Raw genomic sequence first — 27,815 nt, 5'->3', positions numbered from 1 at the left:
TTAGTAATTTTCCCGGGAAAATTAGTAATTAACACGTGAAAATGGTAATTATCAAGGGAAAATTAGTAATTTTCCCTTGATAATTACAATTATGAGGTTTTGGCACTAGTAAGCCCTATGACGGCTTACTAGTGCCAAAACCTGGGGTTACCCATTATCACGTGATAATTACTTATTAACGCTGTCAGTTACTGTTTTCACCTGTTAGTTACTCATTTTCACGGGAAAATTACTAATTTTTAGTTTTGGCACTAGCAATCCGTCAGCAAGTGAGCCAAAACTAAAAATTAGTAATTAACAGGTGAAAGTTAGTAATTATTAAGAAAATTAGTAATAAACACGTGAAAATGGTAATTATCAATTACAATTATGACGTTTTGGCACTAGTAAGCCGTCATAGAGAGGCTCATTCGACTTCTGACTTGCGGTCAGGAGTCATCCATTGTGGGAAGGGCGGGGTTATTTTTACCATCTACTGTCTGTCAATGAGAGACGTGTGTGTGTGTGTGTTTAACTTTAATTTGCTGTTCTCTGTGTGAAAGGGGGAGGGTGTGGGTAGGTGCACATGATGTAAATTGCAGATTAGTATTGTGCGGTTTGTTTATGTGTCAGTCGCGCAGGGTGAACAAGGCATGCACCGTCTGCCTCGGTTCATTCAACTATTCATTGCTCCGTCAGCACAAATTTTAGTGCTATTAGTCTGGCGGTTTCTCTCCCCTCCCCCCCCCCCCCCCCCCCCACACACACCCCTCTCTCTCTCTCTCTCTCTCTCTCTCTCTCTCTCTCTCTCTCTCTCTCTGTATTAGGCATTTGACAAAACTGACGAGAGAGAGAGAGAGAGAGAGAGGGGGCAAACGACACTTATGGCCCAGAAAGCCGAATTGAATTTCAAGTTTCATGAGTAAAGCGCGCTTATAACTGACACAATGAGATGTAACTTTAGTTTGGCGTTTTTCTTGAACGGCTCCAGATGATACTGTACTTGCAACAGATCCCCACCGCCCTCCGGCCCCCACCCCTCCCTTTCCCTCTGGCCCAGCAAGCCGTAATCTCTTTATCCACTGTTTCCGACTCGACCAAAGGATGGTTTTAGCATGCTTTACAATGGAAAACAGTTTTCTCGCGGTAAAAGTGCTTACACAGTAAAAAAAAATTTTTAAAGTTTAAAAAAAGGACTTCTGTCACAGAAACCGCAGACCGGTGAAAATTGAATGATCGCATTCATGAAGCAACTTGGGTCATTACGGGGGTATGTAAAGCGCTATCTGAGCGTCTTGAAGTCTGCCACTGTTCACTGTGTTGTGACTCGTGGCATTGATTGGTCAGGGTCGGAGAAATATGTAGGTCTCTTTGTATGTAGTCTGCCGCCGGCCGGCGCGTGCGTTGTTCGCGTTTGTTCATTTCGTTTTTCGTGTCCCGCTATGGACGCTGAAGTGTGGATGGGAAGGAGAAAACAGGACTACCGTATACATGTTTTAGTTACATATATATGACTATAAGGAAATCTTTTCGGTTAGGAAGTTCATACTATAGATCACATACTCACCTATCCCCTCCCCCCACACACACACACCTCACTCATCCACATATAGATACATTCAGACACACACATTGATATACCAATGCATACACATTTTTTGACAATCTTTTTCCTTTCCTTTTTTTTTAATCACGAAGAAATGAGTTGCCGTTCTCATCTGCCCCATTTAGAATAAGTAAAGTAACAGCAGCTTTTAAAAAAAAAACCTGCTGACTCAAGCAGTTATTCTTAGCCAGCACTTCATCCCTACATGGTATCCCTGTCACCATTCCTTTGAAGTGTGGCTGGTTTGACCTCTGCCCCTGGTGGTCACTTTGTAACCCAGTCCATTCACAAGCTGAGATAGATCTAGTTAGGACTCAGCTCTTAGGGAGTGTTACCCACAAAGTGCTCTCCCCATTGAAATTCCTCCCTGGGATTAAGAATAAGAATACTTTATTATCTCATAGAGAAATTCGGGCGTGGTATACAGCGTCAGTGATAACAAGCCATTTCATGTGGTGAACTTTAAAGTAACCACTGGATAACTATCATGATAGCGGCTGTTGGCAGTTGGCATACTCACAGAAGTATTTGCTCCATAGTTGCACTTTTGATATTGTGTGGGCATTTTACCCAATATTGACGGACTGTGTGATGATATCTTCTGCTATGGTCTGTTGAGAAAGTGATATAAAAATCGAGACCGGAGGGTCGAGATTTTGATAACACTGTCGAAACAGACCAATAGCAGAAGATATCATCACACAGTCAGTCAATGTTAGATATATTGCTAATTCTCTGGACATTTTGTATTTACTGTAAAGAAATTAAAAAAGTATTTGTCTCAGTTTTGGCTGTTCCATATCCCTCCCTCTGATTATTATTTCTTTTTGTTCACTCTTTTCTTGTACTTTTCAGTTTTTCAAAATGTCTTTTCTTTCAAAAAGTCTTTAGTCACTTGCTCAACTAAATTCTGGGATAATTACATTTTCATATATATTTGTTTGTTTTTAAATTTAGGTGTTTTTGTTTTTGAAGTGGGGAAGCAATAAAGAGGTCGTCGATATCAAAACTGATATCAACGGAAATGTCGTCGATATCACTTTTGCACTGAGCTCAGTTTTGCCCAATTGACCAATGGAAATCCACGTAACATATGAAATAGCAATACAGTAAAACCTGCATCCAGCGGACCCTTAATTCGGCGGACACCTTTGCATAACGGACACTTCAAGTGAGGACGGATGTATTTTACACTCAAAAACACCTTAAAAGAGCGAACACCTCAAAGGCGCGGACGCGGACACTCTTTTTTGGTCCCGATTTGGTTCGTTACTTGTCAACAACGGTCCGCCATCTTGGTTAGACAATCTCGCTGGCGATGTGAACGCGCGAGCTTATTTTGTAAGCCAACGACAGCACTTGAAAGATTGATTTTTGTATGGTGCACGCTCATTGGTCGATGCCGTGAATTGAACTGAACTCACAAACAAAAACAAGTTAGGGTTTCTACTTTCTGTACTGTGATGCATCTTCGTCTCATCCTTCGTCGATCGCGGTCTCATCATGTCAAAACGGACATTTCTGACTTCAGAAGAAAGAGTCGATGTGATAAAGAAATTGGACAAGGGGCTCTCAGTTCGAAAAACGGCTGATGAGCTGAGTGGAAGAACGCAAATTTCCAACATCAAAGCTGATCGTTCACAAATTCTGAGTCAGTGGGAATCCGGTGCCTCTCTCGCTCGTTCTCTCTCTCTCTCTCTCTCGCTCAGTCGTTCTCTCTCTCTCTCTCTTAGTCGTTCTCTCTCTCTCGCTCTCTCTCTCGCTTAGTCGTTCTCTCTCTCTCTCTCTCTCTCGCTCGTTCTCTAACTCGCTCGTTCTCTCTCTATCGCTTGTTCTCCGTTCTCTCTCTATCGCTCGTTCTCCGTTCTCTCTCGCTCAGTCGTTCTCTCTCTCTCTCTCTCTCTCTCTCGCTCGTTCTTTGTTCTCTCTCTCTCTATCGCTCGTTCTCCGTTCTCTCTCTCTCTCTCTCTCTCTCTCTCTCTCTCTCTCTCTCTCTCTCTCTCTCTCTCTCTCTCTCTCTCTCTCTCTCTCTCTCTCTCTCTCTCTCTCTCTCTCAAAACAAACTTGAGAGCTTCAAAACTTTTTGAGTTTTAATAATTACTGTGGCAAAAAAGAATCAGTGACTGATGACTCTCCTTGGTGTGTGCTGCATTATTACATGTAATGAAAGAAAATGAAAGAACTAAACATGCATAGACACTCTATTTACATAATTTACATGCACACACATGAAATAAAACTATTTGGCTGGTTTTTTTCTTCCCAAAAAATGTCGGTGCATTCATATTCAAAAGAAAGGACACCTTGCTACAAAGGACAGTGGCAAGGCTCCCCAAGGGTGTCCTTTGCTCGCAGGTTTTACTGTATATCTTTTTATCAGCGTGTGAGGGGCAGTTTACTTCAAAATATGAATCTTATGATGATAAAATGTGCTTCCCTCGCTAATCTGGTTTGCCCGCTTTTGACTTTGATGTGAGTTCATACATTCCAGTATTCTTTAGGTTGCCCCCTGTGTGTGTGTGTATGTGTGAGGGTGTGTGTGTGTGTGTGAGAGAGAGAGAGAGAGAGAGAGAGAGAGAGAGAGAGAGAGAGAGAGAGAGAGAGAGAGAGAGAGCAACTTACAGAGAGAGAGAAACTTACAGAGAGAGAGAGAGAGTGGTTTGGGTTGGGTAATGGGAGGGCAAGGGCGGATCTGGGGGGGGGGGGTTACACGGGTTACGTAACCCCCCCCCACCCCCCACCCCCCAAAAAAGTTCAAACATACATCAACAAAAAACATACATCAACAAAAGAACTTCCTGAATGGCATTTTGGTAAGAGGTTTCAGAGGTAATTTATTGGCTCAGGATGCACCAGATAGCTCTATTTTGCTTCTTTGGATATAAAAAATTTCCGGGGGGGCATGCCCCCGAACCCCCCTAGAGGCTTAGGCGCCGAAGGCGCCGTCAACTTGTATCTTCGCAGTCATTTTGTAACCCCCCCCTCCAAAGTGAATTGATCCGCCCTTGGAGGGGTTTCCTCTTGAGTCCATCCTTGGATTTTGCACAGGAAATATGAGAAAGCGCTTTGTAAGCTTTTTCTTGTTAAGCACTCTCTCTACACCTCATTACACATTCACCCTTTTGTATTACACTCTCTGCATCTTTTTATATCTCCACTGGCATTTATTCAGCCCTGAATCACCAGCAAGGACATGTATACTTTAGACACATCACTGTTAGCTTAAACCTTTTTGTGGTGTCTGATTGCATTGTTGAAAATTGTTAACATTGATGATGCCTGAATAAACACAAGTGAAAAGTGACTGGGTGCAGTAAGGGTGGTAGTGGAGGTGGGGGTAGGAGTAGGATCGGGAACAGTAAGGGGAGGATGAAATTAGCAGTGCTGAAAGTCCAAAATTATACACTAAAACAGTAAAAGATATTCTAAACATTTACTGATTTACTCATTTAGTGGCCAAAGACAATTTTTTACTAGCCAAAGCAGAGGCTCCTTCCATTTTAAAGGCATAGGGCCTAGTCCTAATTCCCATAAAAACAGTTCAATTTTATTTGTCATCTCACATGTGGCCAGCCTTGTACATATATGGGACAATACTATCCTTCCACTTGGTCACATACCTAAAATGAACCGCCTGTACATAGTGGGCATTTTTGATGAAATAAGAAATGGTTTTTTAAGGCATTAAAGGCATTTCATCAAAAACTTTAAACTCGCCACAGCAAGCAGTCAGGGTGTTGATTTTTGGTGCTCATAACCTTTTTAAATTGACCTCCATTTTAAGACTCCCTCCTTTTCAGACTTTTGTTTTTGTTCAGTTTTGAGGTTGTCAAAGGGGGGTTCTACTGTATTTTAACTTTTCACTGTACAACAGGATCCAAGTGTCAGGGGGTCAGTTTCACTTTTGACATTTGTGTTGGCATGCCGCTGACTCAGACCTCTGACCCATTCACAGTGGCTGAGTCAACATGCACCCTTGCTGAGTTGCTCCTTTCTTCTTTGATACTAAGCGTGGCTATACTCTTACAACTCCTTTGGTTTTTGTTTGTTTGTTTGTTTGTTTGCTTAACGCCCAGCCGACCACAAAGGGCCATATCAGGGCGGTGCTGCTTTGACATATAACGTGCGCCACACACAAGACAGAAGTCGCAGCACAGGCTTCATGTCTCACCCAGTCACATTATTCTGACACCGGGACCAACCAGTCCTAGCACTAACCCCATAATGCCAGACGCCAGGCGGAGCAGCCACTAGATTGCCAATTTTAAAGTCTTAGGTATGACCCGGCCGGGGTTCGAACCCACGACCTAGGCCAACAGTGCCAGTAACTCCTTTGGTGGTTTGTTTGTCACATATGGTGGTTTTGTGGACATCTATGGAATTGGGGACCATTATTTTTGGTTATTATTTGCAACAACTAAAGACAAATATTGATGTTCTCCAGTTATTGTTTTCACTTTCAGGGTGTACAAATAAAAGAATATAATTACATCTTTCAAGATTCAAATTGAAGTCAGCATTTTCTGTACTTGTGTAAAACTGAGTATTAATATTGTTATAATGTCAGTGTCTCATTGTAGTATTGCACAATGGTAGGTGTGCACAAATGATGTTCATTGTGGTGTACACATACTGGACACAGTTGTTCACCCACTTGGATTCTGTGACACCTCATTGAGCTGCCTGTTAGTGGTCCTCCAACCTGGGGGGGGGGGGGGGGGGGAGCATGTCTGTGTTTGCTCCCCACAGGCCCTTTGTTTGGGCTGCGGGTGCTCAAGTATGGGTCCTTCAGACAGGGTTTCCCCCTTTTTTAAGTGTTTGCATTGATCTTTTCACCGCACTTCTGCTCAGTCTGTCCTATCACTCGGTCCCAAAGTCCTTCAGAATCACAGCTCTGGTTAGAGTCATTTCAACTGGATTGAGCGTCAGATTTGTTTTGACTTGTGTCTCTGAATACTGATTTCTGCTTGCTAAGTGGTTTGGATTTATGGTGGTTTTTTTTTCTTTGTCAAGGGGGTGGAGGGCGGGGGTATGGGTGTTTGTCTGACTGGATGAATAAAAAGTTTTGATGGTGGACTAGGGTTGGGTGAAGGTTTTGACAAGGGAAGAGGGAGGGGCAAAGAAATCTTGAAATTTGTAGTGATTATGAACAGAAACTTTGAGACGGCAGGGTCTTAAAAGGGGGTATTGGAGTGTTCTTTAAAAGGGGTTCGACTCCACTGGCAAAGAGGAGAGGGGGCATTGAGAATAGACACACACAGGGGCGCAGTGGCGTGGTGGTAAGACATTGGTCTCCTAATCGGGAGGTCGTGAGTTCGAATCCCGGTCGCTGCCGCCTGGTGGATTAAGAGTGGAGATTTTTCCGATCTCCCAGGTCAACTTTGTGCAGACCTGCTAGTGACTTAACCCCCTTCGTGTGTACACGCAAGCACAAGATCAAGTGCGCACGGAAAAGATCCTGTAATCCATGTCAGAGTTCGGTGGGTTATGGAAACACAAAAATACCCAGCATGCCTATACTCAACGAAAGCGGAGTGAAGCTGACTATGCTCTGAGAGAATAGTTTGGGGAACCCAAATGGGCAAAACGAGCTCACACGTAACCAGAACATTCTGGAACGCTGAAGAAGAAGAAGAAGACACACACAAAAAAGAAGCTGACCTAGCTTTGATGATAGCTGTTCAGGCCTTATAAGGCCAGTGAAAGATTCACGCAGAAGACCAGTAAATTCAGGAAATAAAGACTATCTGAAGATACATGCAAACAGGTTTCACAGGGCTGATTTATTTAAGGCAAAGCCAACTGGATATTGTTTGTTTGTTTGTTTTGTTTTGTACGCAACATCTTTTAGAAGATTTTCAATCAATATGAAGCTTATATAGCGCGTATTCCGTGGGTACAGTTCTTTTTGTTCAGTAATATGCCCTTGTCACAGACAACATACTTTCAAACTCTGTGTGTCGCAAACCCTTTTCACTGTCAGTTGCCCGTTTTGTACTAAAAGAGGAGAACCATCCAGTGGCTATATTCATGGCACTCGGCCCTTGATACTTCTGTCACGAGACCCTTGACCTCAAGTGCCTGGCTAGCTTTTCTGTTGGCTGAAGGACTTGGGCGTTTGTTTTCTGCCAGTCCTGGAGAACTACTCAATTAATTGGTACATAATGTGACAGAATAATCAAGTGGAAAACTGGTCATTTGGAAAAAGAGGAGGTGGGTTGAAGGATTTTAAAGGAGGGGAGGGGGTAAGAGAGGGCTGATACAGTGATAGTAGTTGTTTGATGTTGTGTACACGTGCCGTTCTTGTGCATTCAGTTTTTGAGCTTTTGGTTTTACATGTACTTGAATCCTAGTTGGAAGGATGTTGGTGTGGGGGTGGGGGTGGGGGTGGGGGGTGGGTGATTGGTGTTTGATACTGTGTACATAGTACATATGTACTACAGTGGAATCCCCCCCCCCCCCCCCCTCCCCTCTGAGAAAATCGTGTCTTATAAAGGAGGGAGTCTTAAAATGGAGGATATTACAGAACATCTCACAAAACGGGGTCTTAACTGAGAGGGAGTCGTAACAGAGAGGTTCAACTATACTATAGTTCTGCATTCAGTATTTGTGCTCTGACTTGAATCTTTCTGTTCACACATGAATGCATTAGTGACATGCTGCGTCGGTGTGCAAGTTGAGTTTTATCTCCTTTTGTTGTTGTAAATTACGGTATGGTGGTTTGATTTTCTCAAATAAATTCTGTCGTTTCAAGCATTGTGTTTCTGAGGGAATATTGAGATATCCCCTGAATATTTTCTTCTTTGCTCTCTGTTCTTATGCATTATTGCCTTTCTTCTTGTCATGAGTAAAATCATCACAGCAATCATGTGACATTTTACAGCCTACATCTATGATTATCTCTGACTCACCTATTTGTGCAGGAATTCCATGTTGCCTATGTCTTCATCCGAATGGCAAACTCTCCGCGACCCGGCGTTTGGGTTCTGGAACGGTCGATTGACTATGGCAAGACGTGGAACCCTTGGCAATTCTTTGCAGACACGCCCAGCGATTGCAACAAGTTCTTCGAGGCGGCAGCTGACGAGTCGATCTACTTCGATGACCAGGTCCTCTGTACCACCCAGTTCTCCAAAGTTGTGCCCCTGGAAGGCGGTGAGGTAAGGACGCTGTGATTGCGTTCGGAGTCTGTAAACTGAATTGGGGTCATCTGTGCGATGGTTTTCTATCAGGTGATCTGAATCACTAGCGATAATTGCTGGGGGGTTTACTCCTGATTTTCCATTTTCCCAACTTTCATCCCTGCTTATCTACATTCGAACACATGTAAACACAGACTACAAAGTTCAGAGGAATGTTTCAACGGGAACGCAGAAGAAGAAGAGGAATGTTCCTTTATTTTGTTTTAATTGTGCGTGTGTGAGTGTGTGTGTGTGTGTGGTTGCTTGACAAGCATGCCCTGGTCTTGATGTGTGATCTGGGTCTTTGTGCAGATTGTGGTGTCACTGGTGAACGGGCGACCGAGCGCTGAGAATTTCTCCAACACTGACATCCTGCAGGAGTGGACCAAGGCCACGGACATTCAGCTGAGGTTCATTCGCACCAAGACTCTCCTTGGTCATCTTATGGCCGTTGCTCGACAAGACCCCACTGTCACTCGCAGGGTGAGTAGATAATGAGTGAGAGGGGAGGGAAGAGCGAGCTCGACAAGACCCCACTGTCACTCGCAGGGTGAGTAGATAATGAGTGAGAGGGGAGGGAAGAGCGAGCTCGACAAGACCCCACTGTCTCGCAGGGTGAGTAGATAATGAATGGAAGGGGAAAGAAGATCCAGCTTGTAAAATGTAGAAAATGATTTTAGAAAGGAGCAGAGCCTTTCTGTTGCTGATAAAGTAATGAAAATATGGGTTTGAAGAGAGGGGGACAGGAGTCATACAACAGGCTATGGGGAGAAGCACAGCTGCTTGTTTGAGGTAAATGGGCGGTTCTGGTGAGGTTATGCCCCCTCTTTTTTTCAGCTGGTAACTGGCGCCACTTCGCGGCAAGATCACACGAGAAAGGAAAAAAAACTTGCATTTGTTCCAAATAGCATATCGGTTTGGTAACAGTTCGTGTGTAAGTCATGCATTTTATACGGTAAACAGACAATGGTCGGTTCTGGTGAGGTTATGCCCTTTCTTTCTTTCGGCTGGTAACTGGCGCCACCTCGTGGCAAGATTACAGGACTTGTCTCACGTTATCACGCCAGAAGCGCTTATTAAGAATTACATCAGGCAGATAGAAAACGTGATATTTTGATTTCGAGACCTTATTCTGATCCTCCTCTTTAGGTGAAAGGAAAGTACGCTAAGGCCCACAAAAAAAAATAGTCTGTTTACGGTAACCCGACCGACCCTATTTTTTTCGCGCGACCCTAGACCTTTTTTTGGCATTTGGGGAAAACAAACAAAAAAACAAAAAAAAAATCCTTTTTTTTTGCAAAATAACGTAAAAATATGGTTTTTTGGAAGGAAAAAAAATCCCGACCTACCGACCCTATTTTTTTGGCCTATGTTACCGTAAACAGACCTTTTTTTTGTTGGCCTAATTGTTGGCAGAAGATGAGACAAAAAAATGTATCGGTGACTGGTCAATAAAGTTGAAAATGAATGGGAGCTGAGAGAAATAATATGGACATGTGCAAAGTTTTAGCAAAGAAGACGATTCACAATCCCTCTGTAACAGGTGAAAATGTTAAGTGCTTTCTCCTGTTATGTTTTCACTGGGATTGCTTAAAATAAGCGCTATGCTTGAGTTAGAATCCCAAATGCCAGATATTGTGTATGTCACAATAACAAAGGAATAAAGTTTTGTTTAAACCAAGTGAGACAAACATGCAATAGGAGTAGGAGCGGAGATGTGTGAGAAATGTTAAAGCAGTTTTGAAGAAAAGAAACCTGTATTGATCACGCAATCCCTTTCCTCTTTACATTGTGGTTGACAAAACCACAATTAGACTTCACTTACTAAGGTGAGCTCGTCATAATTTTGTAAAATGTACCTGTTTCTTTTCCAGTACTACTACAGTATCAAAGACATCTCCATCGGAGGACGCTGCGTGTGTAACGGCCACGCTAACAGCTGTGACCGCCCCCCCGGTGTGGACGGCTTCCACCTGACATGCGCCTGTGAGCACAACACCTGTGGTGACCAGTGCGACCAATGCTGTCCTGGCTTTGTGCAGAAACGCTGGCGTCGCAATCGTTCCAACGACCCCTTTGTCTGTGAACGTGAGTAGATGGCAATAATAATAATAATAATAATGAAGATTTATTGATTTCCTAAGAGCTTATGGCGATGTACAACAACAAAAACACACACATGCACAGACAAATACACATGCATGCACACACAAACACACATGCATGCACTTTCACTCACATGCACGCACACAAGCATACATGCACACACACACACATGCACACGCACACACACACACACACACACACATGCACACGCATGCACACACACACACACACACACATACACACACACACAATACACACATATACAGACACACACACACACTGAAAGGGTTAACGATAACTTGCAATACTATCAAAATTATTCTCTAAACATAGGTGTGAAAACATAATTTGTTAACTATTTGTTCAAAATTGATTTTATTTTGTATTTTCATTTTATACATGTATATATTTTTTCCATGAATTATGAAGAAGTATTTTTATATTATTAGTTCCGGAAGTTACTGAAAGTGAAAATCCGTGCTTAGTACGTATTAAGACTCTGGAAAAAATCTGCTCCTTATTTATTGCGGTGGATTCTCATCCATCTTTCTCTGTACAAGCGTATGTGCGTGTGTTTCACAATAGTCTGAATAAAAAGGAACTGTTGTTGATTTCAGCATGTGAGTGCTACGGCCACACCAACGAGTGCGTGTTTGACGAGGCGGTGGAGAGTGACAGACGCAGCATCGACATCCATGGCAACTACGAAGGAGGAGGTGTCTGTCAGAACTGCCAGGTATGCTGCGCTTTGTTGTCTTCAAAGTCAAGTCACTATGATGCCTGCACACTAAGAATCACACAATGCAATCTTCAGACTTCTGGCTGAAATCAGACTTGTACTACAGGAGTACAATAGCAGAGCAGTTTTGTGATCAGTGTTGCCCAGAATTTTTGTTTTACTTTGGTCACTTTCAAACTTGCATCCTAGTGTTCATATCTGAATAATGTTCATCATAATGAATTTAGGTGTAGAAAAAGTTTAGAACTCGATAACTGATCCATTGTGGGAAGGGAAAGGAGGACCGCAGAAAATAGAAAAAGTCTCCAACAGTGTGGGAAGCAAACATTCAGTGCTGCAAGCCTATAACAGTGACAGTCAACCCTCATTGAAGAAGGCCCTCAACAACATCAAGAGCCTACGGACAGTGCTTCAGTGGATCCCCTCACACTGCGGCATAGAGGGAAATGAGAAAGCCGATGACCTGGCAAAATCCGGTGCAGAAAAAGAACAAGAAGACAACGCCGTAAGCCTTGCCGAGCTAAATACCATTACTAAAGCCCTGTTCCGAACCCCGGCTCAAAAAGACAGCCTTCACCTGCTCACAAGACCAGAGCAGGTTACCATCTTCAGGCTGCGAACAGGGCACAACAGGCTGAACAAACATGTCAAAGCTGAAAGTTGTGTCGTCCCCGATGTGTCCCTGTGGAGAAGCAGAGCAGGACACACACCACATCCTACAAGACTGCGGGAGCCTCCAGTTGTTGAGAAGGAAGATGTGGCCGGAGCCGACTCCCACCCAGGATAAGCTGTACGGCACGGCGGCGTCCCTACAGATGACCACTACATTTCTCAGTTGGACTGGTCTCCACGTGTAGCGGCAACAACAAGAAGAAGAAGCAAACATTCAGTCAGATTCATTGAAAAGTGTACTTGTTTGAGATTTCAACAATTCTGAACCAGTGCTTGGGTCCCACCCAGTTTTGCATTTTGTCATTCACACTACCCCAAGTGTCTTACAATGTGAAACTAGACTGGAATCCATAGATGTGTGTTGAAGACATGAGTGAATAAGCTAAGCTGTGATTTTTGTGTTTTTGTGATTCCAGCAAAACACCATGGGTATCAACTGTGAGCAGTGCATTCCCACCTTCTACCGCCCCTACAGTGTTGAGCGTGATGATCCAACTCCCTGCAGACGTAAGTTGGTCCCAGAAGCTACTATCTCAAGTTAAATTATTGTAGAATTGTGGCAGTAACAGACCTTTTTGTAGTTGAAAAGTGTTTGAAATTTGTTGTTGTAATGATGGGGACTGGTGTTTTGGGTGAGGAAGAAATTGCAATACTTATGTCAAACTGGATTGACAGAGTGTGTGGAAAATGTTACATTTGTAAATGTCTGTGTATTTCAATGTTTTCAACGCTCTTTCTTTTATGATAATCTCAGTACCTTGAAACTGGAAGTAAAAGAAAAAGAAGAGCAACATTTTTTTTTAAATTGTTTACGTCAGGATTGGTGTGTGACATTTCTAATTCTTTTCTTTGCTTGTTGCATAACACCTGTCCGCGAAAAGAGTGTTACACTGAAGTTGACGTGTGTTTCAGCTTGTGAGTGTGACCTGAGAGTGTCTACTGGGGAGTGTGAGGAAGGCAGTGGACGCTGTCTCTGTCGCCCAGAATACGCTGGTGTCACCTGCGACAGGTTAGTTGGTTTTTATTTTATTTATTTTTATTTCCGATTGTGTGTGTGTCTTCTTCTGCGTTCGTGGGCTGAAACTCCCACGTACACTCGTGTGGTTTTTTTGCACGAGTGGAATTTTACGTGTATGACCGTTTTTTACCCTGCCATTTAGGCAGCCATACGCCGTTTTCGGAGGAATTGTGTGTGTGTCACTCTGAGTGTTCTTTTGTTTCCTCCTTTTGTTTCCTTTTTTCTTTTATTCTTTTTTATTCTTTTTTATTCTTTTGGGCGGGGAGGGGGGGGTGTATATATATGGAGGTCTTTGGCAGTGGAGATCAAGACTTTGAATAAAATGTGTTGAATAAGACAGGTTTCAAATCACAGGTGCATAAGAATATTCATATTTTGTTGACATAGTGTTGCGTTTTTCTTTAAGGCAAAGAGACAGTGATGAAACAGAATACTTCCTCTACATTTTTCTCTATGTGAATCTGTGTTTATCTTTCTCCTTGTACATACTGTCTATGTCTCTCTCTCTTATATTACTAAAGTGTACCTGTAAATGCTGTATTTTTTCTGTCAAATCTGGATTTTGTTTTACCTTCTGCTCCCTTATATTCACACTCCCTCATTTAGTCTCTGGCTTGCATTACGTTTGCTGCATTTCTCTCTCTGGTTGAGTTCAAATATTTGCTTGTGTGTGACATCCTTAGGTGCAACATTGGTTACTATGGCTACCCAGACTGTATCCCATGTGACTGCCACATCAACGGCACAGAAGATTCCATTTGTACGGTCACCGCCGGCTCGTGTCCGTGCAAGGAAAACTACGATGGCCGCAAGTGTGACATGTGCGCTCTCGGATACTACAACTTCCCTGAATGCCAAAGTAAGATTGTTTTCTAAACTTCGCCAACAAATTGTGATCCGGATAGTCAAGTGAACGGCCTTAACTAGCATAGAAAGATGATCCGGATAGTCAAGTGAACGGCCTTAACTGGCATAGAAAGATGATCCGGATAGTCAAGTGAACGGCCTTAACTGGTATAGAAAGATGATCCGGATAGTCAAGTGAACGGCCTTAACTGGCATAGAAAGATGATCCGGATAGTCAAGTGAACGGCCTGAACTGGCATAGAAAGCTTGAATGAATTGACACGGGAATCAATGATCTAATGTGAGTGCGAAATTTGTCGCGTTATTTTTTGGGCGAAGTTTATATCAACCTTTGATGTTTTTTATATCAACCTTTGATGTCAGGCTATCTGGCGAGAAGACAGGCATGTGATTTTTATTCAAAGCTTCAGAGATTACCAGGCTGTTCAATTTTGCATCTTAATCTTTACAAAAAAATTGTTGGGGTGGAGGCATGCAAGTGGTATTGCACTGTATTGCAGTGCACTGCATTGCATTCATTTCTAAAACCTTCTATGGGTTATATTTTGTTGTGAGACTGCTGTTTTGTGCTGAATAGCTCTTTAAAAAGAACGTTTTATCATCTCTATCATTATCATTATTATTATTATTATTACGTTTTGCAGCGTGCGAGTGCAATCCCATCGGGTCAATTGGCCAAGTGTGTGATCGGGATTCCGGACAGTGCACCTGTACCGGCAAGTATGGCACTCGAGACTGTGGCGCCTGTGCTGACGGCTACTTTGAATACCCTACCTGTGCCTGTAAGTGTCTACTGTAGAACCCCCCCTGTTTAAGACCTTCCCTACCCCCCGCGGGTTAGGGGGAAGAATTTACCCGATGCTCCCCAGCATGTCGTAAGAGGCGACTAAGGGATTCTGTTTCTCCTTTTACCCTTGTTAAGTGTTTCTTGTATAGAATATAGTCAATGTTTGTAAAGATTTTAGTCAAGCAGTATGTAAGAAATGTTAAGTCCTTTGTACTGGAAACTTGCATTCTCCCAGTAAGGTAATATATTGTACTACGTTGCAAGCCCCTGGAGCAAATTTTTGATTAGTGCTTTTGTGAACAAGAAACAATTGACAAGTGGCTCTATCCCATCTCCCCCCTTTGTCCGTCGCGATATAACCTTCGTGGTTGAAAACGAAGTTAAACACCAAATAAAGAAAGAAAGAAAGACCTTCCAAAATCAGAGAAAATCGGGTCTTAAAAAGGAAGGGAGGTAAACTGACAGACATAATGAACAGAAAATCTTAAAATGAAGGGGGTGGGGGGGGGGGGTGGGGTGGAATCACTGCACATGCATGCAAGCACATACTCAACACATGTGAATCATGCATAGATTTTACCACACACTTGGAATATAGGCATAAAACATAATTTCATGTTATCTTCTACACACCCACATACTCGCCAAATCCTTACGTTGTAACAGATGTATGCATAAACAAGCACACACGCACACACAGCTTATATCTTGGTATGTTCATTTGATTTCTTCTTAGGCATAAAACAAGTTTTATGGTTTCTCCTCAACAGACCCAAACTAACAAAATAAATGCATGCACAGCATTCTCATGTGTGCGTGCAGATGTGCGTGTGTGTCTGTGTCTGCATGCAGGTACACACGCACATCTGCACAAACACACATACAGCTTGTAGCTTGGTTTGTTTATATTTCTTTTTTTGCTCCATGATATCATCTGAATCTTTCTCTTTTTTTCTTACAGTCTGTAGCTGTGACCCAGCTGGAACAGAGGATGAGATCTGTAACAAAGCGAGCGGAGCATGTCTTTGCAAGCAGAACTTCACCGGGGCCAGATGTGATCGCTGTGAGCCTGGATTCTACGGGTTCCCTGATTGCAAAGGTATAATGCTGTGTTAGTTTGTTGCAAATTGTGATCAAACATGTATTTAGAAAGGAAATGTTCGATAAAGAGTACTCTTTCCTAGTGTTTTCCAGGAATTTGTTGTGATTTTGTGATTAAAAATATGTTCCCGCATGCACATGACATCAAAGTAAATTGAAATACACCCTGGACGGGCGCAGTGGCGTGGTGGTAAGACATCGGCCTCCTAATCAGGAGGTCGTGAGTTCGAATCCCGGTCGCTGCCGCCTGGTGGGTTAAGAGTGGAGATTTTTCCGATCTCCGAGGTCAACTTATGTGCAGACCTGCTAGTGACCTTAACCCCCTTCGTGTGTACACGCAAGCACAAGACCAAGTGCGCACGGAAAAGACCCTGTAATCCATGTCAGAGTTCGGTGGGTTATAGAAACACGAAAATACCGGAGAAGAAGAAGAAGAAATACACCAAGGATTTTAGATATGTACTCACCAATCTCTGTGGAAACATCTGGTTTTACGGCATCCATTGGGCTGAGACTTTGATTTGTGACCAGAAGAAGGATATGCTGCTGTATGCTTTCATCAGTACCATGGCTCTCTTTCTGTTCTGCTGAATGTGATCAAGTTACAATGTGGTTAGCCATGGTTGACCTAGAATTTGATCAAGATAACAATGAAAGTGTACTCACCAGAAACATGGACCAAAAAAAAAGTTTATTACACCCCCGGTATAGGGGTGTGTATAGGTTTCGGTCGATGTGTTTGTTTGTTTGTTTGTGTGTTTGTGTTCGCATATAGATCTCAAGAATGAACGGACCGATCGTCACCAAACTTGGTGAACAGGTTCTATACATTCCTGAGACGGTCCTTACAAAAATTGGGACCAGTCAAACACACGGTTAGGGAGTTATTGGTGGATTAAGATGCTACAAGGACTTATAGAGAAACATATTCATGGTCAAAGGGAAATAACCTTCTCAGTTGGTGGCAGTGAGAATGGGTGCAGTGAGAATGGTTATTTCCCTTTGACCAACGGGGGTGTTTTTCCTACCTCGAAGGAATTTCTTGTTGTTCATGTTTCTGGTGAGAAGATTTTCATTGTTATCTTGATCTTGTTCTTCTCACCTGCAGTCTCTTGTTCCTGTTCTGGAATTTGATATATTTGTTTTTGTCTGTTTTTGCTGGACAGAGTGCCAGTGCCAGGAGCCAGGATCGCTCAGCACCATTTGTGGAGATAGCGGTCAGTGTTCCTGCAAGGCTAACTTCGCTGGTCTCAACTGTGGCCGCTGTGCTGCTGGCTACTACCGCTACCCTGACTGCGTCCGTAAGTAACCTTGGGATTTCTGGCAATGTTTGCTTCTTATAATTAAATATTTCGAACTTTTATTTCAGTTGTTCAGTTGTTCAGTTTATATTTCATGTAGTATGGCTGTTGTCAATGTTAATTGTTATCAATTGTGTCGTTGTGTTGGAAGATGCAAGTGTGAAAGGATACACACAAAAATGATTACTTCTGTGAATTGTTTTGATTTTGTTTACCCTTTTTACCATATCATTAGAATCTGAAGGTATTTTTTTACCTGCATGATAGTGTATTTTTTTTGCCAGGAAAGGCCACAAAATCACAATAAATAATGCAAAAATTCGTTTTCGGCCTAACGGGGCCTTGCCCCGTACCCCCCGCCAGGGCCTGGGCGGCCCCTGGACCCCTGCCTCAAAAATATTTCAGTCAATTTGATTTTCCTAGGTTTCACCCATGCACTGTGTGTGTGCGTACGTCCATCCATCCATGGGTGTGTGTTTTTGTGTAGGTTTGTGGGTGGGTGGGTAGGATGGACGAATGAGTCTGGATGTGATCCCTTCTTTTTAAGATCACTTGTAATTATGAACTAGTTACTAAAAATGGAAATGCAGTATTGCTTAGGCTATTGAACACTGCTGCTATTCAAAACTCTGAAAAAGTATGTTTACTCACCGTCAATTTCTTTAGTGGTGCATTTCAGCTTGACTGCATTCAAACACTAGTTAAAACTTTAACTTTGAATCTTACTTTGATGCTAAACAAGCTCTCATCATACGATGCTAATATTTCAGCGTGCCAGTGTGACCTTTACGGATCATTGAGCGTGACCTGTAACCAGATCAGCGGACAGTGTAGCTGTCGTGACAACTTCGAGGGACAGATGTGCGAACGCTGCAGGGAAAAGTTCTACAATTACCCGATTTGCGAAAGTATGTTTGTTTCTCTTTCCTGCTGCTTGCTTTTAAAGAGAGTGGCGAATAAACTCTAAAGTGTGTAGTTGTTTGAATGAGGATAAAACTTGTTAACTGTTTTGTGGGTTAGCCTATTAATTTTGGGGAAGCTTGCCAAAGGACTGCTGTATTATGTTAATTATCTGATTAATTATGATTTGTTTGTTTCGTTTCACACACCCCTTCAAATGGGGCTATGGCCATAATGAATAAACCATCCATCCATCCATCCATCCATTTTGGGCCTGTGTGTAGTTAATTTCTTTTGGCTGTTATCTTTTTGATTTGCTAGGAGGAGGATTGAGTTTATTTTAAGTTAAAAAAACAAAACTGTTATAATGCAGGTGGGGGGAAAAAACAGGTATGCAGTTATCATGATGTACAACTCTATTTTGAATAAAGATTGTTGTAATATGTATATTGACGTAATATCCATCATGACAATACACTGTACATCACGTGCTGTCATTCCTCACTTGTCCATACCATTCTGAACAAGTCAGCGACTGTCTGATGAAAATTTGATGAAGAATTTCCCAAAACTGGCTGCTGTTGGGTTTTCTTTTTGTTTAAAAAAAATTGTTGTGTTCAAAATACGTTCCACCACTACTACACTCTCTTTTTTTGCATTGATATTTCAGTCTGCAACTGTAACCCCTCTGGCTCCAAAGAGATCCCTGGTTACCCACTGGGTGGCTGCGGCATCGTGACGCCCGGCCTGCTGTGCGACTGCAGAGAGAACGTGCAGGGCAAGATCTGTGACCAGTGCAAACCCGGCTACTGGTTCCTCAACCGCAACAACCGCGAGGGTTGTCAGGGTGAGAGCTAGTGATGTGAAATATTATACGTTATTTGTATTTTTGACCAAAATATGACATTTTACACAGATCGAGACAGTCAGTGTTCCTCCGAGACCGCGCTAGCAGTCGAGGTGAACAATGACTGTCGAGATCTGTGTAAAATGTCATATTTTGGTCAAAAATACAAATAACATTTATGTATTGATCGATTCTGGTTAGAATTCCTTTTAGTTCTTTCGATTGAACGCACACAAACTTGCACTATTTTGTAGTCTCGGCTGGCCGCCTAAATATGAATTTTTGTCGACCTCTGACGTCACATGGCTCAATGAAGGAAAATCCAATGGTCAATCGATACATAATGTGTTGATGGGGTTGGTCCAAAGCTAAGTCATTAGCACACTGGCTTTATATAACCAGATCTGTGTTGGTTCAGAGTCCAGGTACGGCACGGGGATTTTTTGGTATACAAGGTTCACTGCAGTTAAAGACAGACTAGTTACCTATCTTTGCCTTCCACTGTTAGATGAGAAGAAGACTCCATCTGTATGAACGGCTCCATACTGCAGTATGTTTTGGACTGGTAACAAAATGTCGAAATTGAGTATGTGAGCATTTCAGGAAAATGTTCTGCGGGTGTGTTCCAACTCACTTGAACATGAGATGGTGCATGCATCTTTCACGTTGTGTGCGTGAGAAAGTGAGAGAGAAAGAAGCAGTCAAAGGTGCAGTCTTTCCCTTGGGAACAGTTCAGCTCAGCTCAGCCCAAGCTTTAGGGACTGGGTGGCCGAGTGGTAACGCACTTGTGCTCGGAAGCGAGAGGTTGCGAGTTCGACCCTGGGTCAGGGCGTTAGCAATTTTTTTCCCCCTTTCCTAACCTAGGTGGTGGGTTCAAGTGCTAGTCTTTCGGATGAGACGAAAAACCGAGGTCCCTTCGTGTACACTACATTGGGGTGTGCACGTTAAAGATCCCACGATTGACAAAAGGGTCTTTCCTGGCAAAATTGTATAGGCATAGATAAAAATGTCCACCAAATACCCGTGTGACTTGGAATAAAGGCCGTGAAAGGTGAATGCTCGCCCTAATAGGCTTGAGGTTTGCTGGCCGATGTGAATGCGTGATATATTGTGTAAAAAATTCCATCTCACACGGCATTAATAGGTAACATTAGTTATTGTAAAGCGCATTGAGCATATATATGATTATGCGCTATAGCAAATGTCCATTATTATTATTATTATTATTATTATTATTAACATGCATTTACAAGGGATTAGCCCAACCCTCCTGTTGGACACATACCAAACATCAACAGCTGCGTTGTTTTCCATGCAGAATGGGACATTTTTTTTGGATTGATTTCTTTAAACCATTGTTGTCAATCTTTGAAAATGAATTCTCAGAAAAGATTCCGTGTGCCTTGAAGAATGATTTGATGCGTAATTATTTCAGAGTGCACTTGCTTCAAGCCAGGAACACTGACGGGCAGCAACGTGTGCAACACAGAGTCTGGGCAGTGTATGTGCAAGCCTGACGTGGGCAGCCGAGACTGCGACACTTGCCGCGACGGATACTTCAACCTGCAGCAGAACAACCCCTTTGGCTGCACCAGTACGTACAGTTTTGTCTACTTTTCATTCCGTTTTGTTGCAAAATACTGTAGCTGTGCTGATGTCGACATGTCTTAAGTTTTGAAATTATTTTTGCCAGAATGAGATGTGTATGTGAAACTGTGGCTTGCTGTTGTTTTGCCTTATGAAAGGTGTGTGTGTGTTTATGAGTGTGTGTTTATGAGTGTGTGTGTGTGATGTGTTTTGAGTGTATATGTGTGTGTGGTCTGTGTGTGGTGTGGTGTGGTATTTGTGTGCACACAAGCATTCATGTATGTTAATGTTTGAATTGGCATGTTCATGCGTGTGTGTGCATGTTTATGCAAGCATTCATGTATGTTAGTCCACATCTGTGTGTGTGTGTGAGTGTGAGTGTGAGTGTGTGTGTGTGTGTGTGTGTGAGTGTGAGTGTGAGTGTGTGTGTGTGCATGCGTGCACGTGCGTGTGTGTGTGTGTGAGTGTTGTTTTCCTGATAGACTGGCAACGTTTTCATGAGGCCCATATCTGTGTGCAGACTGTATGTGTAACATGGGAGGGTCGCACACTCCAGTGTGTAACAAAATGACGGGACAGTGTCGGTGCAGGCCCCGCGTCACTGGAATAAAATGTGACCAGTAAGTGGAAAACAGTACAGGGACACACTTAACAACATGTTGTTCATGAGTTTTTGTCATTGTATTATGCTAGGTGTTTTTGTGTGTGCTTTTTTCGCTCATGAAAGAATACTTTGAATACAAAGAGACAGTTAAGAACATGTCATTCATGCATATTTTTGCCATTGCGGTATACCAGTGTCCTTTCAACCTGTAAAGAAAATATTTTTGTTTCCTTATTTTGGCAGGATGAATGTCTGAACATGTTTATAGACAAAATGTAAAAATGAATCATATGGATGCTGGAGGTGTATGACCTTTAAAGTTAGTACACCAAAGGCGCCATTTTGGAAAATTTTAAATTTGTATCTCTGGGAACACTCAGGGGCGAAAGGTAGGACGAAACGTATGACTGGCACAAAAAGGCGTCACAATGAGAATAACAGTCTGGAATACCCACTCAAAACACAGCCGTTTTTAATTTGAGTAACTACGCATTCAAACGTTTAATTTTAACGTATTCATGGTGTGTGGTCACATAATTACCCCCAACCTGAAATGTGTAGTTCTCGGGGCGATGAGAGACAAGGTTTTTGGCTCACGTAAGTGTAGCCTATGCGATCGTAACTTTGTCTGTCTGTGCGTGCGTGCGTATGTGCGTATGTGCGTATGTGCGTGCGTGCGTGCGTGTGTATGTCTGTGATAGAAACTTTAACATTTCCGAGTCTATGGATTACGTCAGTCTCGGTCAAAAGTGTTCGACGTGTGTGATAGAAACTATTTGAAGACGTCACATTATGACGTAAGAGGGTTAGACGTCACGCAAAGGAATTACTGAAAGTCTCGGTCATTGTTATTGTGAGCGGGCCGAGACTACTTGGCAGATCCAGGGTCTCGCTTTCTTGCACAGTTTCACCTATGCTTACTGTGTGTGTGTGTGTGTGTGTGTGTGTGTGTGTGTGTGTGTGTGTGTGTGTGTGTGTGTGTGTGTGTGTGTGTGTGTGTGTGTGTGTGTGTGTGTATGTGTGACGGAGTGATTGAGTTTGTGTTACTGTTTGTCGATTTCTTACGTGAGCCTTGAAGGCTTCGCCTCTTGTTGCTATGTTATATCACTTTAAAGCTTGATTCACTGTTTGTGTGTGCACAGATGTTCAGGTTCAGTTTACATCAATTATTTATCAATGTTTAGAAGGAGAATGTACCTTCCAAGATGCTGACAGCCTGTTGGAAAAAGTGAGTCTGTTCAATCTTTAAAAGACCACAGATTCATTCAGTCTTTGGCATTTTTACCATTTGGTGACATATAGCTGTTGAAATGTTTTTTCTTTTCTTTTTTTGCTCCTTTGTTCATGGGCTGAAACTCCGTGGACCACGTTCACTTATATTTTTGCACGAGTGGATTTTGACGTGCATGACCTTTTTGTACCCCGCCATTCAGGCAGCATACGCCCATTTCAGGGGGTGTGGTTTCAATTTATTACATTGTGTCCGTTTGTTCACAGGCCAATCAAATCTCACTTCTACCCTGATCTGCATCAACTTCAGTTTGAGATTGAGGACGGTGTGACCCCAGAGGGGTATCGTGTTCGCTACGGTTACGATGAAACCGTCTTCCCTGACTACTCGTGGAGGGGCTATGCCATTACCACTGATGTACAGGTGAGTAGGAGGAAAACCAGGTGTTTTAAGCTAATTCTTACATTTACGTACAGGAATATAAATTGTTGAGATTTTTCATGTACTTATATTTTCAAACATTCTGCTTTGTTTTAAGAAAAATGTGATGAAGTTGGCAATACATGTGTGTCACAAAGGCAATTAAACTTGACTATAGAGAGATAAAAGTGAAGTATTGTGGAGATTTTTCTTGTTAAGGTGTATGTGACATACTGGTGTCACAAACACTAAGTTTTTCTTTCTAAGAATCTTTAGACATGATAATTTTGACTCTGATTCTTAGCATACATGTCATCCGTACTGCTTTGACAGTGTTAGTTTATCCAACTTGACTAAGTATTTTATTTTAAAAATATCTTAACATTTTATTTTGTTGTGCATAAAAAAAATGTAATTATGTATCGATTGGAGATTGGATTTCCCTTCTTTGAGTCATGTGACGTCAGAGGCCGACAAAACTTTATAATTTGGCGTTTCAGGTTGACCGAAACTTTAAAGGAACTACAAAACACACGTACGTCATGTGTTTGCGCTGTTCAATGTCAAAACAACAACAAAGTCAGTACATGACGTGTGTTTTGTAGTTCCTTGGAAGTTTCGGTCAACCTGAAACACCCAAATATGAAGCAAATGTGTTTGATTGCATGTCAGTGTGTGTGTGCTCGTTCAATCGTCAAAACAACAACAAATTCATAGTACCTGAAAGGAATTCGATCGATACATAAATGTTATTTGCGTTTTTGACCAAAATATGACATTTTACACAGATCTCGACAGTCATTGTTCACCTCGACCGCTAGCGCGGTCTCGGAGAACAATGACTGTCTCGATCTGTGTAAAATGTCATATTTTGGTCAAACACGCAAATAACGTATAATATTTTTGTTACTCTTCCTAACAGCCTGAAGTTCAGATGGAGGTGAACATCAAAATTCCCAGCCTGTACCGTATCATCTACCGCTACGTGAACCGCAACGACAAAACCATCCGCGGGGAGGTCACCCTGAAGCCGGAGTCTGACCGAGACACCATACAGACTGGCACCCTCCTTCTGCCACCGTCGCTGGATCCCAGGTTCGCTACCGTGACGTCTGGCGCCGTGTCCGCCTTTGTCCTCAACCCTGGCCGCTGGACCATTTCCACTAAGATTCCCGACATTTCATTCCTGGTCAGTTTTGTGTTGGTCGAAAACTTTGATTTGTGTCTGTGTGTTTGTGATTAAAGTGGTTGTGTGGGCTAGTTAGGTGTGAAACCACTTTTCATATAATTCTTCTAAAGTCAGGGTAACCCCCGTGAACATGTCCCAAAGGGTTTAACTGTGAGTGCCTTAAAAAAACATTTATCATGATGTAAAAGATACTACTACTAAAGTTATTTGAGATTAGTAAACGGGTCATTGTTGTAAAGTGTGCTTAGCTCAGATTCCACAAGATAATAATAATAATAATACGAGAATTTATATCGCGCGCATATCTCACCACAAGGCGATTCAAGGCGCACAGTACGAAAAATATGAGAGAACCCTGAAATGCAGCCGCTCGTCGCAGAAGGGACAGCAATCATAATGTGATTGATTTGATGCAGAGTAGATATATGTGGAAAGCGCTTGGGATTTTTTTAATCTAAATATTTACATGACATTTACAAAAAATGATGTTTAATCATTTATTTTGGTGATTGCAGGACTACTTTGTTCTGATTCCACAAGACTTCTACGAGGCGACAGTTCTGCAGCAACAAGTGACGTCCCCTTGTGAGGTGCCTGGAGACCCTGGCCCGTACGTTTCCTTTTCTCTTTCTTTTTTGTTATTGGTTGATGCAGTATTTTGGCGTGTCAGAGAGAGAGAGAGAGAGGGAGAGAGTACTCAGAACTTTATTTCAAAAAGGTTTTAGGCTTAGTCTAATCTTCCAACCTGTCATTTAAACATGTACAGAGAATAACTAAAAGTAAGGAAAGAATGCATGCGCACATACACACTCACTCATGCACACGCATGCACACACACACACACACACACACACACACACACACACACACACACACACACATTTATTTTTATTTGAATACCCTTTCTGACATTTTGCTGTTGTTGCCAGGTGCTTGCACTATCAGTACCCAGACTTGGTGGGCTACCCCTTCGTGCCAGGCATCGAGGGCTACAACTATGTGGACCAGGAGCGAGTCAAGATCAACCTGTACCCCGACTCCAACGTCACCACTGAACTGGGAACGAAAGGACTGGGTCACCTCAACCCTGACCAGGTACTTTTATCCACAACTATACTTCTTTTTCTTCTTTGTTCATGTTCATGAAACTCCCATGTTCACTCATGTTTTTGCTTGAGTGGATTTTTACTTGTATGACCGTTTTTACCCCGCCATTCAGGCAGCCATACACCGATTTCAGGGGCACAAGTACACATTTCAATGGATTACTTATGTGATTCTTCATCTTTCGTCTTCTTCTTCTTCTGCGTTCATGGGCTGGAATTCCCATATACACTTGTGTTTTGCATGAGGGAGTTTTTACGTGTATGATTGGTTTTTTCCCTGCAATGTAGGCAGCCATACTCCCGGTTTTTTGGGAGTAGTTCTAATAATCATAAAAATAATGAGGCTATTCATACGGCGCAAATCATAAAACAGTTCAAAGCGCCTCACAAAAACACACATGAATAAATTATTCTGTACACAATTCCAAATCAAATAATAATACACATCGAAATATACTTAGTTCTTCAAACTATGCTGCTCTCAGCCAATAATTTAAAGATATAAACTCCGTAAAAAGTTATTTACTGTCTTTGATTTTTCCACCAGACGAGCTTCACGCTAGACCTGGTAGTACCGGACAAAGGCCTGTATGTGCTGGTGGTCGCCTACCACAACCCCACCAACCGCTCACAGGAAATCGACGTGGACGTGGCATCACTGGCCGGCAAAGAGGACTCCAAGCTTATGCTCCACAGCTGCAAATACAGGTGTGTTTTACATTGAAATTATTCCCTTTTTTATCCTGTAAAAATCTGAACCAGATAGACTAGTAACATTCCAAACTTAAATTAAAATGATAATGCTAACGTTATGCTTAGATCATTTTGGAAGCAACAACCTTCACTGATAAGTTTTGGTACTATTGATCATTGCTTTTTGTCTGTATCTTGTTTGTCCACTTTAAATAGCCATAGGTTTAAAGCCATATGTACTCGATGACTATACACGCTAATTGCTTTACCAACAGCTGGAGACATGCTAAATTAAGTTCCCTGCAAAATATTGTGGTCTAGGACCCCTTCAATGTTGAGATATGTTAATTTTCATTTTGATCTGGATCGTCCTATTTATAGATTTGCCAACAGAGGTAGCGTTGACGCAAGGGAAATAACTCCGCGTCTTTGTTTACATCCAAAGTTTTTGAGACTCTAAAACAAGCTGTAATGCATGTATATGGTCCGCGCATGGCGACATATCGTCATTACATGGTCTTATGGTGCGTTTGACATCGATTATGGGCAAACTACACTTTGTAAACACGGGAGCGCGTACATATGCCTTTAAGGTCTACTTGTTGCTGTTTTCATTTTGTCTATAATCAAGCATATAAAGTTACCTTTCTTGTTTTTGTGTGTCTTTTACCTGGTATTTCTTCCACCACCCTGCTTTACCCCAACTTATCCATTCCCTCACACCCAACCACCCGCCTTTGATGATGTGACTATTAAACATTGAATATCAGTGAGAATAAGGAGTGCAGTTTGTTTCCATATCAAAAAAATCTTATTGCTATGGCATTGGGCTTTACTTGGAATGGTGATCAAGTGACCTTTTTTGTGGAAATAATTCATTCCATTTTGTACATGATACTGGTCTACAAGACACCAAAGCATGATCCCCGTCGTATGATACCGTGGATTTTGAGCTTGACTGTTTGCTTTCAGCTCGCTGTGTCGTCAAGTGTTCATGACCCCTGACGGGAGAGTGGGAGTGTACAACATCAGCACTGGTTACGTCTCTCTCACCTTCACTGGGCCGAAGGATGTCGACATCGGCATTGTGAGTTCATGCTTTCCCCACAGATACAGAGGGCCCCCCCTTCTAAGACACCCCCCCCCCCTCTCCCCCTAATTTAAAAATTCCCCATTTTTAAGACCTTGATTTTTCTGATTTCCTCTTATAACACCTGTAACTTTACCCCCAATTTAAGACTCCCTCCTTTTTAAGACCTGATTTTCTCAGATTTTTGGAGTCCTTAACTCATTGTCTCCCAGGTACGGATATATTCGTACCCACTCATATGGCTCCATCTGACCAGGTACGGATATATCCGGTCAGACTGTTAGCTTCAGTTGCTTACTGTAACGTCGATCTGACGCCTGCATTCCAGCATGTTGATACACGAGTTTCTACACAGTTACTACAATTCTGAGTGACCTGCTGCAGCACAGCTGATCTCGGCCAAAAAAAACTTGGTCAACATAGGTGGGGTAGAAAGTGTTAAAAAGGGGTGTTACACTGTACTGTAAAAGAGCAATCGCTCACTCTCTCTGGTGGTTCTGTGAAATTTGAACTTTGAAATTGTAGCTTTCGCCAAGCCACAAGACATCAAACTCATCAGAATGTGAAGTCGGGAAATGTTATGCAGTGTGGTTTCGACCAGCTTAGGCCTGGTATTACATACGTCCAGCATGTTCAGCTTTGAACGCCTACACTGTTTGATGATACTTTTTCTATAAAGTGAAGTATTAGGCTTTTGCGACAGCTTCACATTTGGTCAGGTTTGAATAAGCAATCTCTCCTTAGTAGGATCTCGGCTGTCATTGTTTGTGTGTGTGAAGGATGGGGTGTCA

General features: G+C 42.4%; 1 protein-coding gene across 2 annotated transcripts in view; it reads left to right on the top strand.

Moving 5' to 3' along the window:
- Positions 1–27,815, top strand: part of LOC138967179 (laminin subunit alpha-like) — a 168,539-nt gene that overhangs the window by 8,561 nt on the left and 132,163 nt on the right. For both annotated transcript variants that reach the window (XM_070339694.1, XM_070339693.1), the window contains exons 2-21: positions 8,509–8,745; positions 9,079–9,249; positions 10,641–10,854; positions 11,490–11,608; positions 12,700–12,790; positions 13,196–13,292; positions 13,985–14,160; positions 14,813–14,950; positions 15,917–16,054; positions 17,223–17,357; positions 18,128–18,265; positions 18,928–19,104; positions 20,540–20,698; positions 21,212–21,311; positions 22,793–22,949; positions 23,869–24,135; positions 24,651–24,745; positions 25,065–25,230; positions 25,789–25,949; positions 26,907–27,021. In XM_070339694.1, the coding sequence (XP_070195795.1) occupies positions 8,509–8,745; positions 9,079–9,249; positions 10,641–10,854; positions 11,490–11,608; positions 12,700–12,790; positions 13,196–13,292; positions 13,985–14,160; positions 14,813–14,950; positions 15,917–16,054; positions 17,223–17,357; positions 18,128–18,265; positions 18,928–19,104; positions 20,540–20,698; positions 21,212–21,311; positions 22,793–22,949; positions 23,869–24,135; positions 24,651–24,745; positions 25,065–25,230; positions 25,789–25,949; positions 26,907–27,021 (3,051 nt within the window). The remainder of the gene's footprint in view (positions 1–8,508; positions 8,746–9,078; positions 9,250–10,640; positions 10,855–11,489; positions 11,609–12,699; positions 12,791–13,195; positions 13,293–13,984; positions 14,161–14,812; positions 14,951–15,916; positions 16,055–17,222; positions 17,358–18,127; positions 18,266–18,927; positions 19,105–20,539; positions 20,699–21,211; positions 21,312–22,792; positions 22,950–23,868; positions 24,136–24,650; positions 24,746–25,064; positions 25,231–25,788; positions 25,950–26,906; positions 27,022–27,815) is intronic.

This window comes from Littorina saxatilis, linkage group LG5 (assembly GCF_037325665.1).
Source record: "Littorina saxatilis isolate snail1 linkage group LG5, US_GU_Lsax_2.0, whole genome shotgun sequence".
Classification (NCBI taxonomy): domain Eukaryota; kingdom Metazoa; phylum Mollusca; class Gastropoda; order Littorinimorpha; family Littorinidae; genus Littorina; species Littorina saxatilis.
This window is presented reverse-complemented; position numbering and strand designations above follow the sequence as displayed.